Source organism: Vicia villosa, linkage group LG4 (assembly GCF_029867415.1).
Source record: "Vicia villosa cultivar HV-30 ecotype Madison, WI linkage group LG4, Vvil1.0, whole genome shotgun sequence".
Classification (NCBI taxonomy): Eukaryota; Viridiplantae; Streptophyta; class Magnoliopsida; order Fabales; family Fabaceae; genus Vicia; species Vicia villosa.
Genome location: NC_081183.1, coordinates 183,871,195 through 183,886,569, shown reverse-complemented (window position 1 = coordinate 183,886,569; position 15,375 = coordinate 183,871,195). Strand labels below are relative to the sequence as shown.

At 33.6% G+C, this 15,375-nt stretch overlaps 2 protein-coding genes across 2 annotated transcripts; both read left to right on the top strand.

The window, feature by feature from the left end:
• Positions 1-270: 270 nt before the first annotated feature.
• Positions 271-2,731, top strand: LOC131600500 (phospholipid hydroperoxide glutathione peroxidase, chloroplastic). The gene is made up of 6 exons (XM_058872653.1): positions 271-646; positions 794-870; positions 1,351-1,412; positions 1,930-2,048; positions 2,135-2,302; positions 2,477-2,731. The coding sequence occupies exons 1-6, from the start codon at positions 392-394 to the stop codon at positions 2,504-2,506; spliced, it is 711 nt and encodes a 236-aa protein (XP_058728636.1). The 5' UTR covers positions 271-391; the 3' UTR covers positions 2,507-2,731.
• Positions 2,732-7,744: 5,013 nt separating this feature from the next.
• LOC131600498 (probable folate-biopterin transporter 6) lies at positions 7,745-10,362 on the top strand. The gene is made up of 4 exons (XM_058872652.1): positions 7,745-8,516; positions 8,606-8,707; positions 8,859-9,032; positions 9,605-10,362. The coding sequence occupies exons 1-4, from the start codon at positions 7,911-7,913 to the stop codon at positions 10,199-10,201; spliced, it is 1,479 nt and encodes a 492-aa protein (XP_058728635.1). The 5' UTR covers positions 7,745-7,910; the 3' UTR covers positions 10,202-10,362.
• Positions 10,363-15,375: the final 5,013 nt, after the last annotated feature.

Here is a 15,375-nt window from a genome sequence, read left to right as displayed (position 1 = left end):
AAAAACAAGTTTACGGGGGGTCCTAGGGGGTAAATCATAGAACTCTTCATATTTCAAGGGGTAATCCAAAAAAAATAATTAATAGGGGGAAAACCAAAACTCGGCCTAATGGCAGGAGATAACAGTTATTTATCCCTAAATTAAATTATCAATTAAAACACTTCTATTAATAAAAATCAATGATTAGAGGAAAAATATCTACTAGTAACAAATTTATATAATAAAATAGTGTATGGAGAAAGATAAACCCTTCTAATTTGTTACCAATAATTTAGGAAATACCGTTATCCAACTTTCACATCACTTTTTCCCATTCACAAATTCACTTCAAAATCAAATTTCCCAAACAAATTCAGACTAATCTCACTCTCTGCACTTCCCAACCACACAAATGGCTTCCATGGCTTTCTCCACAACCTTCTTCACTCCTCTTCGTGATTTCAACCAATCTAGAACCAATTCAACCCCTTCAACTTCTTTCCACTTTACCAAATCCTCAATTGCTTCTTCCAAGTCACCGTTTTTTCAACTAGGGTTTGCTCAACAACCTTCCTCCAGTTTTCCAATTGTTCCCTCCAAGACTCGGTCTTTCTCAGTCAACGCTAAAGCTATTAAAGATAAAACCATTTATGATTTTACTGTTAAGGTGTGTATCTCCTCAATTTCAATTTTGATTTTAGTTTCGTGTTTGAAAAATTGTTACTTTTTGTGTTACTTTTACTCAAGAGGGAAACCCTTTTTTGAAATTTAAGTTTTTTTTTTTAAAAAAAAATGTAATTTTTCTGTGGTGCAGGATATTGATAAGAAGGATGTTTCTCTTAGCAAATTCAAGGGGAAGGTTCTCTTGATTGTCAATGTTGCTTCAAGATGGTATGGACTTATTCACTTTATATTTGTGTGATGTACTTTAGGGGAAATTGCACTCACTTTTCCTTAGTAATTTTAGAAGTTTCCATTGTAGTACATAATATAGGGTTTTAGAAGTTTCCGCGATTGCATAGCATTTATTCATTGTTTGCTGCAATATCAAGGTTTTTGCATAACTGAGTCTGCTATTTAGAACTATTACGCTCTCACTTTTCTTATGGAAGACATTAAAATTAAATTCGCCTCAGCTTCACGCGACTCTAATTTGTTATACAAAAATTGAGGGGGGCATTATTCAAACCGAACTGATAGGATGAGTTTGGTGCTATTCATTTAACAGATTAGGGTGGTGAGTAGTGTGTTCTATTTAACAATTTCTACTAATCAAGTCTTGTTTGAGAAGGTGCAAATCAAATAACTTGAAGTTATGTCAAAGTTTCTGGTGTGTTATGATCTTATTGAATGATTTCCTTTGAATGACAGCGGCTTGACATCATCAAATTACACAGAACTCTCGCACTTGTATGAAAATTTTAAAGATAGAGGTGCGTTACTTATGGAGCATAGTTGTTTGTTTATATTTCCTATATTTTTATTATGAGTATTGCTCACTAGATATTTCGATGGTGTAGCTTCATTTTGAATCTATCTACTTTAAATGTTATTTTGTTTTGAAGTGGATCTTGTTTAAGATTAGGAGAGTAGTATGCCTTTTCTTCCTAGTTCCTTTTGAAGTTTAGGCACAGCTTATGCTATTGGTATTTTTAGACGCGGATGCTAATGTGTGCTTCACTATGAGTGAAGCTAACCCAATGGGATATGTTGACATACTTATTTTAATATGTCAAGGTCATTATTGTGGAACATGAAAGTGAGCTTTGGGCCTTAAGAAACTTTTTGTTGTAGGAAAATTCAAAATATTCCTTAGGATTTATTCCCAAGTGACTGAAATTCAACTTTCTACGTTGTTGTTTCTCTCTGAACAGCTTTCAGATTTTTAGTTCTAAAGTAATGTTTTTATCAGCCTCGCATTTTTAGTGTCCTTATGCATTTTCTTTCCAGGTTTGGAGGTTCTAGCTTTCCCTTGCAATCAATTCGGCATGCAGGAGCCTGGATCAAATGAAGAAATTAAACAATTTGCTTGCACTAAGTTCAAAGCAGAATTTCCAATTTTTGATAAGGTTTGATACAATGTTTCTATATCCAGTATTTCAAAAAACAGATTACATGCGAGTAAGAGACAAAGTAATGAAGTTTTGTAAAACAGGTTGATGTAAATGGACCATTTACTGCTCCAGTATACCAGTTTCTGAAATCAAGCTCTGGGGGCTTTTTCGGCGATCTTGTCAAGTGGAATTTCGAGAAATTCTTGGTTGATAAAAACGGTAAAGTTGTTGAAAGATATCCACCAACAACCTCTCCTTTTCAAATTGAGGTAAACTTTCAACAGCTTAACAGTCTAGCTTCTAATTGTTCAACACAAGAATTGATTTATAAAGAACAAACCCTTTTATTAAAAAACAGGAGAGAATCTTAATTTAGCAACTCAGTATGCTATGATATCACTATATCTATATAAATTGATCTTTCCTGTTTCATATTTTTTCAGAAGGATATCCAGAAGTTACTTGCTGCATAAGTATATTCAGGAATGAGGAAAATCGAAGCCATGATTGCCGAAGGAGTTAAAGTTTATCAAAAACAATAAACATGATTATTAGTATTCTGTAAATTCGTTTGGCATAAAGAGAAGAAAAATATTACTATACTTTAGCGCTAAAAGAATGAAGTTTTATATGGTCAGAATTTTTGTTAAATTTCAGACTTTACAATTTTTTAAACATTATTCATTTTCCTTCTTCAAGCATTTGAATATAAATTAGAAATATAAGTTTTAGGAAAAAAAAGTATATTCAATGGAGAATACATGTCCACTTTTCCAAGTTACTTTAATCTTTTTGATTATTTAATCTTTCTTTTAAACCAGGGTCTAATTTATTTACTTAATTTTGAAGATCAAGTTTATAAGTTGAAAAACAATCGAGATTCTACAAAACTCTTTGTTTATGATGAAGATGATCAGATCTATGAGCTTCAAAGAACAGAGAAAGTGTAAAAATGAGTTGCGTTAACTTTTCCATCAGTCAAACAGATTTTATTTTTCATTTTGTAATTTAACCATATTAAGAGGAAATGTTGGAGAAGAAGGAGACAGTTAGATTGAATTTTGGTGGGAGTGGTAGGAGGAAAGGTTATAACAGAAAAGATGGATTTTTCAAAGAGATAGTAAAGTGAGTCTCAGAAAACAAAATCTGTGTTGGAGTTTAATAATACTTAATGTTTTGTTAGATTTTTAATGATAATAAATTATTAAAATAATTCAATAGAACTAAAATATATTTTTTAGATTTTTAACAATAATAAATTATTTTTTAATAAATAACATAATATTAATTATTAATAAAAATGACTTTAATTTCAATTTGGTAGATGTGGAGTTGACACATCGGCATAAATCCTTTGACATGTCATCAAATTTTGGTCAGACTAAAATTCTACTAAAAACTTTAAAAGGAGATTAAAAACCCGAATTGCCGGTAAGTTTCAACAGTATGTTCTAAGACCGTCACATGCAAGAGGAGGGCGTAAATAAAGCTCTAATAGTAAGTTCTAAGGCTATCACAAACAAAAGGAGAGCGTAAAGAAGGCTCCGATATTAAGTTCCAAGACCATCATAAGCATAGGGCAAAGTGTGAAGTAACCATTTGAAACGTAAACTAAATCTAAAACAACAATAGAAGTTTGACTAAGGTTAAGGAGATTCAATTTGTCGATAAGTTCCAATAGTAATTTTCAAGACAATCACATGCAGGAGGAGGGCGTAAAAAGACACCATTTGTAAGTTATAAGGCCATAACAAGCATGAAGAGGGTGTAAAGAAGGCTCCAACAGTAAGTTCCAAGACCATTACAAACATAGGGTAAATTGCAAAGTAACCATTGAAACATAAACTAAATCCAAAACAACAATAGAAGTTGGACTCAGGTTCAAGAGACTTAATTTGTCAGTAGGTTTCAATAGTAAGTTCCAAGACCATCAAAAGCAGGAAGAAGGCGTAAAGAAGGCTCAAATAGTAAGTTCCAAGACCATCACAAGCATAGGGCAAAGTGCAATGTAACTATTGTAGCGTAAACTAAATCTAAATCAACAATAGATGTTTGACTAAGGTTCAAGAGACTCAATTTACCGATAGGTTCCAATATTAAGTTCCAAGACCATCACAGGCAGGAGAAGGGCGTAAAAAAGGCTCTAATAGTAAGGTCCAACACCATTAAAAGCAGGTGGATGACATAAAGAAGGCTCAAATAGTGAGTTTTAAGACCATCACAAGCATATGGCAAAGTGTAAAATAACCATTGAATCATAAACTAAATTCAAAACAACAATAGAAGTTTGAATAAGGTTCAAAAGACTCGATTTACTGGTAGATTCCAATAGTAAGTTCCAAGACCAACACAAGCAGGAGGAAGACTTAAAAAGGGCTCCAATAGTAAGTTGTGGAACCTTGTTTTTCAGATGATGTGCTTTCAACAAGGACAATAATTTTTTATGATGACAACTAATGTCTTCTTCAAAAACTCAAAATCACCCAAAATCATAAATTCCTTAAAAAAAACCCTTCACCACTTTACACACCCACAACAACAAAAATCACCCACAACCACAAACCATCAACTAAAACCCCTTTTAAACACTAACGTCTTTCGCTCATAATCTATAAGATTCCTTCTCGAAGAATCCTAAAAGGAGATTCATCAGCAACAGAGAGTAGGCAGAGAAGAAATGATGTTGCTGAAGAAAGCTCAATGGGCACTGTGTTCAAAGATGAGGATCAAAAGATATAATCATTATTTACTTATATGTCGATGACTTGCAGGTAACTGGAAATAGCTTGGAGAACTTGTCAAAGTTCAAAGAGCTAATAATTAGGGAATTTGAAATGTCAGATATGGGAAACTTGACGTATTTCCTAGTCATGTAATTTCAAATTACCAAGCAAGATATTGTGTTGCATCAAAGAAATTATCTTAAAGAGATACTCAAGAGATTCAGGATGAATGATTTGAATCATGCATACCCTCATATCAAACCAAATTTGAAACTAGAGAAGCATGGAGAGGATGACAAAGTCGATGTAACTTTATTCAAACAAATTGTAGGATCTCTGAGGTATGTGTGCAATAGAAGATCTGATATAGATTTCTCAATTGGATTAGTGAGTAGATACATAGATGAACCAAATGTGTCACACATAAAGGCTACAAGAAGAATAGTGAGATATCTAAAAGGATTGACAAACTGTGGAATTATGTTTCCACAAGATTTTGAAAGCCAACAAGCTACAGTTACTTGTTATTCAGATGTTGATTGATGTAGAGATAAGGAAGTTCGAAGAAGCACAACTTGTTATTTCTTTCAAGTATTTGGTGCGTCAATCTCATGGTGCTTGAAAGAAACATATGGTGACAGTATCATCGTGTGAGGTTGAATATGTAGTATGATCCTATGATGTGTGTCAAGCAATTTGGATTAAATCTATGCTGGAAGAGATAAAGGTCGAAATGAAGAAACCTCTGGTGCTGCAGATCGATAACATGTCAGCCATGAATCTTGCAATGAATCTAGTTTTGCATGGAAGGAGTAGGCACATTAAGGCTAGGTTTCATTTCTTGAAGGAGAAGGTAAATCGAGATAAATTTGAAGTGAGACATTGCTCAATTGAAGCATAGTTGATCGATATTTTCACCATGAAGATGGACAAATCCTGAATTTGAAAAAAAAATTAGGAATAGTTAAAATCAACTATAATTAATTTGTGTTCGACAACTTTGATTATAAGGATGCACGTTGAGATATAATCCAAGTTAGTTAGGGTTTGGAAGTCACATACTTGTATAAATGTGTAATTCAATTTTTACATCTTTCAATAATACGATTTCTCTCATTTATTCTTCTCATTCTTTTTCTTTTTTTTCTCTGCTCACTAAAAGTGTCTTGCGTAAAAACCGATATGATCCCGAAAAAATAATATTCAAATATATTCTTTTGGTAAATGTCAAAATTGACAAACAATTCTTGAAATACATAGAAAATAATATCCAATATATATATTTTTTGTAAATGTCAAAATTGACAATTTAGAAAATTCTTGAAATACATAGGTGGATTATGAATTTACCAAACTTATTTTATAATTCATCTCTATTTAACATACAATTTGAGTATTTCTTTCTTAACCCACTCCATAACTTGAGTTATTTTCTATGAGCATTTTAAAGTTGACATGTTTATTCAATTAGACTTGAACTGCTCCCAAATGACATAATCATACCATGTTTGGGCAATAGGTTAATTCATTCAAGGTCTAGCTTTTATATTAGTTGGGAGAAATTCAAGATTTGCATTAAATAAATAGATATGAGGATCTCATTGGTCTGTAAAACAAAGATACTTTTGTGTCTTTCATATGAGATCTTAATAGTGACGACATTCATGACCTAATTCTATTTTAGTATTATTATCATTATTATTTTTAAAAAATCAAGTTGTATAACTTTGACTATCAAATTCAACAATTAATTTATTTAATGTTTGTCAAGTCAAAACCTTTCTCCCATCTCTTCTAGAATAGATATACGTCTTCTTAGTCCAAAACATGACTGAAGTAAAATTTGTTTATATTCTTTTTTTCTTCTTTTAAATTTAATATTTACTACAAATAAACCATCATTTTATTTTCAACTATTTTCGAAAATAAATGAGCTGTTTTCTAAAACAAAACAAAACAAATCAACTTACTTTTTAAACAAAACTAATAGGCTGCCTAAAAATATGTCACCATCCATACTTTTATTATATTGTAACTCACGCACAAATTAATATAGTTTAGGTAAGTCTAACGATCATCAAATTTGACAACAACAAAAAAAGTTTTTATTTTAAAATAATATTTACAGAAATTTTGATATAATATTCTGTACTTTTAATATTTCTAAAAATCACAATTACCTTTAATAACATATATCATGAATCAAAATCTCAAAGATAAAATATCTAAAATAAAAGAAATTTATATAACTAGACGTATCTAGATCACAAACAACTACTTTCTCTATTTTTATTTGTAAATAAATTTTGACTTTTTTATTTTATTGAATAAATAATATATTTAGACTATATATAAGTTAGATACATTAATTATTCAATAAATTTAAAAAATTAAAATTTGCTTATAAAATATAAATGGAGAAAATATTTGTTATAATCATACTTTCCAAAAGATATATATTCAAAACGCATGTCAAAATGCATAATAATTAAATTTTAATTTTAAATTCACTATTTATAAATTTAATAAAGTAAATGTTAAATTATATTTTATCTAATTTATAATTTTTTTTTAAATTCACCCTTTTTATCCTATAAAATAAAATTCAAATAATTATTTTTTAATCTTATATAAACAATAAATTTATATACAATAATTTATAATATTTCATAATAAATTTGAAAAATAAAAATATCATTAATTTTAAGTGCAAAGCTACAATAGAAAAATCAAAATTATTTATTAATTATTTGTTGATTTAATGATGATTGACATTGGATCTGATAGAGAGAAATACGATTCGATATCCGCAATTGCCATAAAAGCTAAAACACTTAACGATAGAATCGACCACCAAACCTAATTAAAGGTCCAAGTGATAGTGTAAGAGTTGAGTTAGTTATGCATAATGATAGTGTAAGAGTTGAGTTAGTTATGTATAGTAACTTTTTGCATACTTAACTTAAAATCACATACAAGTTGCAAATGCACCAATTAATAATTTGAGTTCAACTACACTCCCTCCCAAATTCAACGATCTCATAACTTTTCAAGTCAAACCAAAAAGCTTCTAACTCTATCTTTCAGATCCATTTCCTCCAAATCCAAAACATGATCAAATTCAACTTTCACTATTAACACAGCAAACTCAACCATGTCAACTCAACCGGATCAAACAACAACAAACAAAACCAGAAATCCATTCATATCAATCCTAACACAACCAATAGAATGGCTAACAATGCTAACCCATCACCTCAACCCATCTTTCATAGCTGGAATTTTCCTAATCTACGGCATAGGCCAAGGCTTCTCCGGCTCATTCTTCAAACTCGTTTCAGATTATTACTGGAAAGACATTCAAAAAATCCAACCTTCCACCGTTCAACTCTACGTTGGCATTTACTTCATTCCATGGATTCTCAAACCCATCTGGGGGATTCTTACTGATGCTTTTCCGTTATGGGGTTACCGTCGCCGGCCTTATTTTATCCTCGCCGGAGTTCTTGGATTGGTGTCTGCTGCAGTGGTGGCGTTGAGAGGAAACCTTGCTGCTGTGACGGCGTTGATGTGTTTTCTTGGTGTTTCTGCTAGTCTTGCTATTGCGGATGTTACTATTGATGCGTGTATTGCAAGGAATAGTATTGAGGTTCCTGGGTTGGCTCCGGATTTGCAGAGTTTGTGTGGGTTCTGTTCGGGTTCGGGTGCTCTTATTGGGTATCTTGTTAGTGGATTCTTTGTTCATCATCTTGGTCCACAGGTTTGTAAAAATGTTTTTTTGTTCTTGTAATTAATTTCCACCAACTGTTTGTTAAAATGTCTGAATGGGATGTTTCTGTTGTTTTTTAGGGGTCACTTGGTCTTATGGCAGTTTTTCCTGCTTTGACAATTGTACTGGGTTGTGTTATCTACGAAAAGAAAGCCACTGGTTTGCATAATGAAAAGAAGCAGGTTAGAAAATTTTCATGATCCTATTTGCACAAAGTAAAAATGATCGTATCATAATGTTTTGTCATGAGTTTTTTTTTTCCCCTTAAACTTAGTTAGTAAATGCTAAATTAAATTAGCTTGATGATCGAACTAAACACGCTGGATTTTGCAGGGAGCGATGGAGAATGCAGGAATGACAATTAGAAGCATGTACAAAACAATAAAGTATCCTCAAGCATGGAAGCCTTCACTTTACATGTTCCTTTCCCTTTCTCTTAATGTAACCACTCATGAAGGTCATTTTTACTGGTATACTGATTCGAAAGCCGGTCCTGCATTCTCTCAGGTACCTCTCATATTTTGGAAAATTGATTCTATACGGATCAGTAATCACTGCTGTTAAGATGTTGACTATTGATGTATATCAGACGGTTGAGGCCAAATTTCCAAACTTACAATTTTGAGAAATAGATTCTTCAGTTAGTAGCTACTGCAGTTAAGATCTTGATTATTGAAGATAAGTGAGACCGAATTACCGAACTTACAATTTTTATTCAATTGATTAGATTAGCTAACTGCAGTGACTAAAGGGATTTTTTATTTCAAGCAATCCCAATCCCATTTCTGTTTGCAGATCACTGGGGACTTGTTTGCATTAGCGTATTTGAACTTGCGTGTTACCATACGTACTTGCGGAGACTGTTAGAGAGAATTTATGGAGAATGCTTATGGCATGTTTATAATTTGTTGTCAGTTTATTTGTATAAACTCTCTAAAATAACTTATCAAAACAGCTTAATTGAAAACAATTTGACTGTATTTTATCCTTTGTTGCAGAAATAACTTAAGAAGTGACAATTCTTTCAAAGCCATTTATTTTTCTAATTGAGTTTTGCTCTCTTATGTATGCATATGCAGGAGTTTGTTGGAGTAATCTATGCAATTGGAGCAGTGGCTTCAATAATAGGTGTTCTAATCTACCACAAGTATCTAAAAAACTACACATTTAGGAACCTAGTATTCTATGCACAACTCCTATATGCAATATCAGGTGTATTGGACTTGATCTTCGTTCTCCGTTGGAATTTGAAAATTGGAATCCCTGACTACTTTTTTGTTGTCCTCGAAGAAACCGCTGTTAGAATCACAGGCAAAATAAGGTGGATGCCAATGATGGTACTGAGCGCAAAACTATGTCCTCTAGGAATTGAAGGAACATTTTTTGCTCTTTTAATGTGTATTGATAGCATTGGCATGCTTATATCCAAATGGGGCGGAGGGTTACTTCTACGTGTCCTTCATATTACCAGAAGTGATTTTAACAACCTATGGTTGGCTGTTCTTATAAGGGACATTCTTAGATTTGTTACACTTGTTTTGGTTTTTCTTGTTCCTAATGTAGGACCTTATGAAGGATTGCTTCCTTCTGATGGTTGTGAAATGGATAAGAGAGATGGTAATGTTGATGAAGAGACCTTGGAGCTTGTTCCTATCAATCCCAAAGCTGAAGTTTAGAGAAATTTGGTTATGTTACAAATGTTAACCAATATACATGGAAGATTTTTGTATAAGAACATTCTTGTATAGATTATGTTGTTGATTAATTACACCAAGGGTATACACGAAAATAATTTGTTTTGGATTTATATTTTAATGACATACAATTTACAAATTTATGTGTGTGCTTATTCTTTCAAACTAGTAACAAATTCGTACGCACACATGAGTATATGAGTATGCAGAACGAAGATACAATTCCATTGTTTGGAAATTTTAAAACAGAAGGGTTAAATAAGTTTTTAGTCCCTGTAAATATGGCACTTTCCAGTTTTAGTCCCTACAAAAATTTCCTTCGAACTTTGGTCCCTGTAAGTTTTTCCGTCCCCATTAAGAGTCCCTCCCGTTAGATTCCACTAACGGAGGGTGACGTGTAACGCATACGTGGATATTATTTCTTTCTGATTCGCCAGTGTGGAAATGATAAGGGTAAACTCTCTTAAACAAAATCTCACCCACAGATTAACTCTTTCTTTTTCACTCAAGCTCTCCTCTTTTCAACTGCAAACCCTAGATAAATCTTCTCTCTTCCAACATCCAACGTGGTCCCAACAACCCAGACAAGAAGAATCTTTGTGGTCCTAATACGAAGCATCTTGTGGTCCTAATACGAAGCATCTTGTGGTCCCAAAATGAAGCATAGTGGAGCTGAGTCGTTCGTTCTCTTTTGCGTGGACCAGGTATGTGAATGGTTCATCTTTCTTAGACTTTTTGCTATTTTCTAATGATAGTGGTTGCTAAACAAACATTAACTACTATAGGACAAAGATTTTGATTATTTAGTCGTATCTGTTGAGTACAGCATATGTACTTTATCTGTCGTTTTTTGTTGCCCTAGTTAGAAAATGAATTAAGTATTGTGTTGCCCTAGTTAGAAAATGAATTAAGTATTGTGTTGCCCTAACAGGAAATGTCTAAGTTTAAAGTTATTTTCTACACAAGGGGCAAGTTTGTAAAAGACCCTGAACTGAAATACGATGGTGGGGACATGTATGCTTTTAGTGGTCAAGATAGTGACTATTGGTCTTTCTTTGAGGCCTGTGATTTAGTTAAGAGTATTGACCCTGAATTTGATTTTGAGATGGTTAAGATGTGGTGGAAACATGAAGCAGGATCATTTGAAGCTGATTTAAATCCATTCAGAGATGATGGAGATTCTGCTGAGTTGGCTGCTTATGCTATTGGTCATGGAACTGAAGTTGAGATATATTGTGAGCCAAAACCAGATGAAGGAGAGCTGACTTTTATGGAATCTGTTAGGCAAAAAGGGAAGGGTAAGTATTGTGCATCAGAGAAGGAACCATTACATGAATGCAGTGGAGATTCAAGTGATGAGAGTATCAAGGATGTACACTTTGATGACAGTGAGGAAGAAAGGATGAATGGGTTTGAAGATGACTTTGAGGAACTAGTGGGTGTAGGTAAAACTAGTGAAGTTAGGAGTCCACCTGTTACAAACAATGCTGTCCCTAATGAAACAGACAATAACATATTTATTACAGATGAGATGGGCAAGGCACATGTAATTGAGGAGGAATACATGACAGATGAATTGGACAGTGGAGCTGATGATGATAGTGGTGATGGCAGACCATGTGTTATAAGGTTCAATGCAGAAGAATCTTTCACAAAAGATTTTGTTTTTAAAGTTGGAATGGAGTTTCGTTCACTTAAGCAGTTTAAAGATGCTATACTAGAGCACAATGTTCTTAATGGGAGGGAAGTTAAGTTTGTAAAGAATGATGCCAATAGATGTAGGGTTGTATGTAAGGATAAGGAGAAGTGTGATTACACTGTGCTATGTAGTAGAGTCCTAACATCCACTACTTTTAGGATTAAAACCTTGTATTCTAAGCACAAGTGTGGAAGACAGTTCTTTAATAGATGTGCTAAAGCTGATTGGGTGGCTAAGGTCATTGTTGATGGGTTGAAGAACAACACAAAGATGAAGTTGAATGATGTGGTGGCAGATGTTAGGCTTAGATATGCAACAGAAATTCCAGGTTGTAGGGCATTCAAGGCAAGGCAGATTGCTAAACAGATTGTGGAAGGTGACTCTAGTAAGCAATTCAACCTCCTTTGGTCTTATGGTGCTAAGTTAAGAAGGGCATCCCCAGGGAATACATTCAAACTCAATACAACATGTTCTGGTGAAGGGTTAAATCCAAGATTTGAGAAGTGTTATATGTGTTTTGATGGGACTAAGATGGCATTAAAAAAAGCATGCAGACATTTCATTGGATTGGATGGATGTCACTTGAAGCATAAATATGGTGGAATTCTGCTCATTGCTGTAGGAAGAGATCCAAATGATCAGTACTTGCCAATTGCATTTGCAGTTGTAGAAAATGAATCAAAAGACACTTGGAGCTGGTTCATGAAGTTGTTGTTGGAAGATATTGGTGATGGAAGATGGTGTTTTATCTCTGACCAGCAAAAGGTACAATATTTATGTTGTTTACTTAAAATACAAAGTATTTATGTTATACAATATTTACTTAAAAGTATTTGTATTTGTTTCAGGGTCTGGTCAATGTGTTTGATGAGGAGTATCCTTCCTTTGAGCATAGATTCTGTTTAAGGCATCTTTATGCTAACTTCAAAAAGAAGTTTGGTGGAGGGACATTGTTTAGGGATCTAATGATGGCTGCTGCTAAGGCAACTTATTATGAGGCACATGAGGCAAAGATGCTCATGATCAAGGAAGCAAATGTGGATGCTTATGAGTGGCTGCAGGAAATCCCCAAACACAAGTGGTGTAAGCATGCATTTCCTTTCTACTCAAAATGTGATGTTTTAATGAATAATCTTAGTGAATCATTTAATGCTACCATACTTTTGCAAAGAGACAAACCCATTATAACAATGTTTGAGTGGATCAGAAACTACTTGATGGGTAGGTTTGCAACACTTAGGGAAAAGGTGAATGCTTATAAGGGTTATGTAATGACCAAACCATTAAGGAGACTAGATAGAGAAATAGAGAAAAGTGCTAGTTGGACAGCTACATATGCTGGTAGGTTAACATTTCAGGTAACACATGTGCTTTTCACTGATAGCTTTGTAGTGGACCTAGAAAAACACACTTGTTCATGTAACTATTGGGAGTTGATTGGGATACCATGTAGGCATGCTGTAGCAGCCATTCATAGGAAAGTTGATGACCCAGTTAAGTATGTGCACAAATGTTATCTTAGGACCACTTATGAACACTGTTATAGTGAGGTGATAACACCTTTGAATGGGCAAAATAAGTGGCCTAAGACAACACATCCTATTATCATGCCACCATTGTTCAAACGTGGCCCAGGGAGGCCCAAAAAACTACGCAGGAGAGAACCTGATGAGGCAAATCAAACAAAGTGGCAAAGAACAAATACAACCCACAGATGCAAGATATGCTTTGTACTAGGTCATAACAAGAGGACCTGCAAGAAAAATAAGCATATAGTTGCTGTATCTGCTGCAACAACATCACAAGAGGCTCCAACACAAGAGGCTCCAACACAAGAGGCTCCTACTCAGGCTAGTCAAACAAGCAAAAAAAGGGTATTGGAACTAACATAATTATTTCTTTTTTCCTGCATTTTTTAGAGATTGAGACTGACCTATGTCTTATGAATTTTTTTCAGGGGAGGCCTACAGGGTCTATCAACAAGAAAAAGAAAGATAAAGTGGCACCCAAGACAAAAAAATCTAGGGCAACTAAGACTGTTGAACCAGAATGTGATGTAGCTGCAAATGCTGTTCCTGATTCAGTTCCTGAAAAGGATGATGTCCAAGCTGATATCCCTATGCAAGATGATGTTCCAGTTCCTGATTCTGTTCCTGAAAAGGCTGATGTACAAGCTGATATCCCTGTGCAAGATGATGACCCTGTTCAAGATGATGTTCAAGATGTTGTCCCTGTTCAAGATGATGTTCAAGATGTTGTCCCTGTACAAGATGATGTTCAAGATGCTCCCAATACTGACATCAATGATTCACAGTCGTCTCTTAAAAAGTATTGTGGTATAGATGCTGAAACATTGGCTAAGATTCTTGATGATGATGAAATTCTAGATGTTCAACCATTGAATGTTGACACATCTCCTGTGAAAATAACAGTCAGAACTTTTGTTGGTAAAGCTCCAAAGGTGGTCAAGAAAACTTCCAAATCCACTGCTTCTTCTTCATCCAGGCCAACATGTTCAGAACCTATAAGTCTTATTTGGACATTTCACACTTTTTTAAATGACTGATTCATATAGATTAACTGTATTTGTTCATTATTACTAGGTCAAAAAACCAATCCAGAAGCCTAAGCCCAAGAAGATTGTTGATATGGGTGTTCAAAAAAGGCAGAGTGACAGACTTAGGACCATAAAAACAAAGAATATACCTGGCCCTGGAAAGAAGCCTGATGACCCTTTGGTCATTTATGAAGATGAAGCAACCTCAGACCAATCCAAGGGTGGGAAGCAGTCAGAAGACTGGGAGGCCATTTGCAAAAGGATGACTCAGTAGGATGACTTAGTGATGCCATGTTGTTTAGTTTGAATGAACTCAGTAGGAAAAATGTTATGTTTGTAATGTTAGTGAGGCTAGTCCTCTAACTATTTTCATGTTACTGCAATCTGCCTTGTGTTTTATGAACATATGTATCAAACCTAATGGTATGTCAATGGTTTTTTGTGCAAATTTTGGAGACCAATTATAAGTCATTAGTAAGTGACTTTATATGACAAGTACTGATCAAATTTTATGGTCAAATATATGTGTTTTACAGGTCAGTTTAAAGATGAATTATATGTCACTTTAATGACACATTTTATAGTCAAATATATGTCAAATTTTATAGTCAAATATAGACAAAATATAGCCAAATTATAGACAAATATATGTCAACTGGTGTAAACAAAAACAGATTATAATTGAATGAGAATAACTGATACAACATTAATACATATTGGCCATAAAAAACACACTGATACAACAAAACATTACATCCAACTCACATTACATCCAACTCAGATTAACAAACATTACATTTAACTAATTCAACAATTAACAAACTCAGATTTCGTACCAACAACATTACATCCAAAATGAACATTCCAAACACTGATTCAACAATTACATTTCCATAGAAA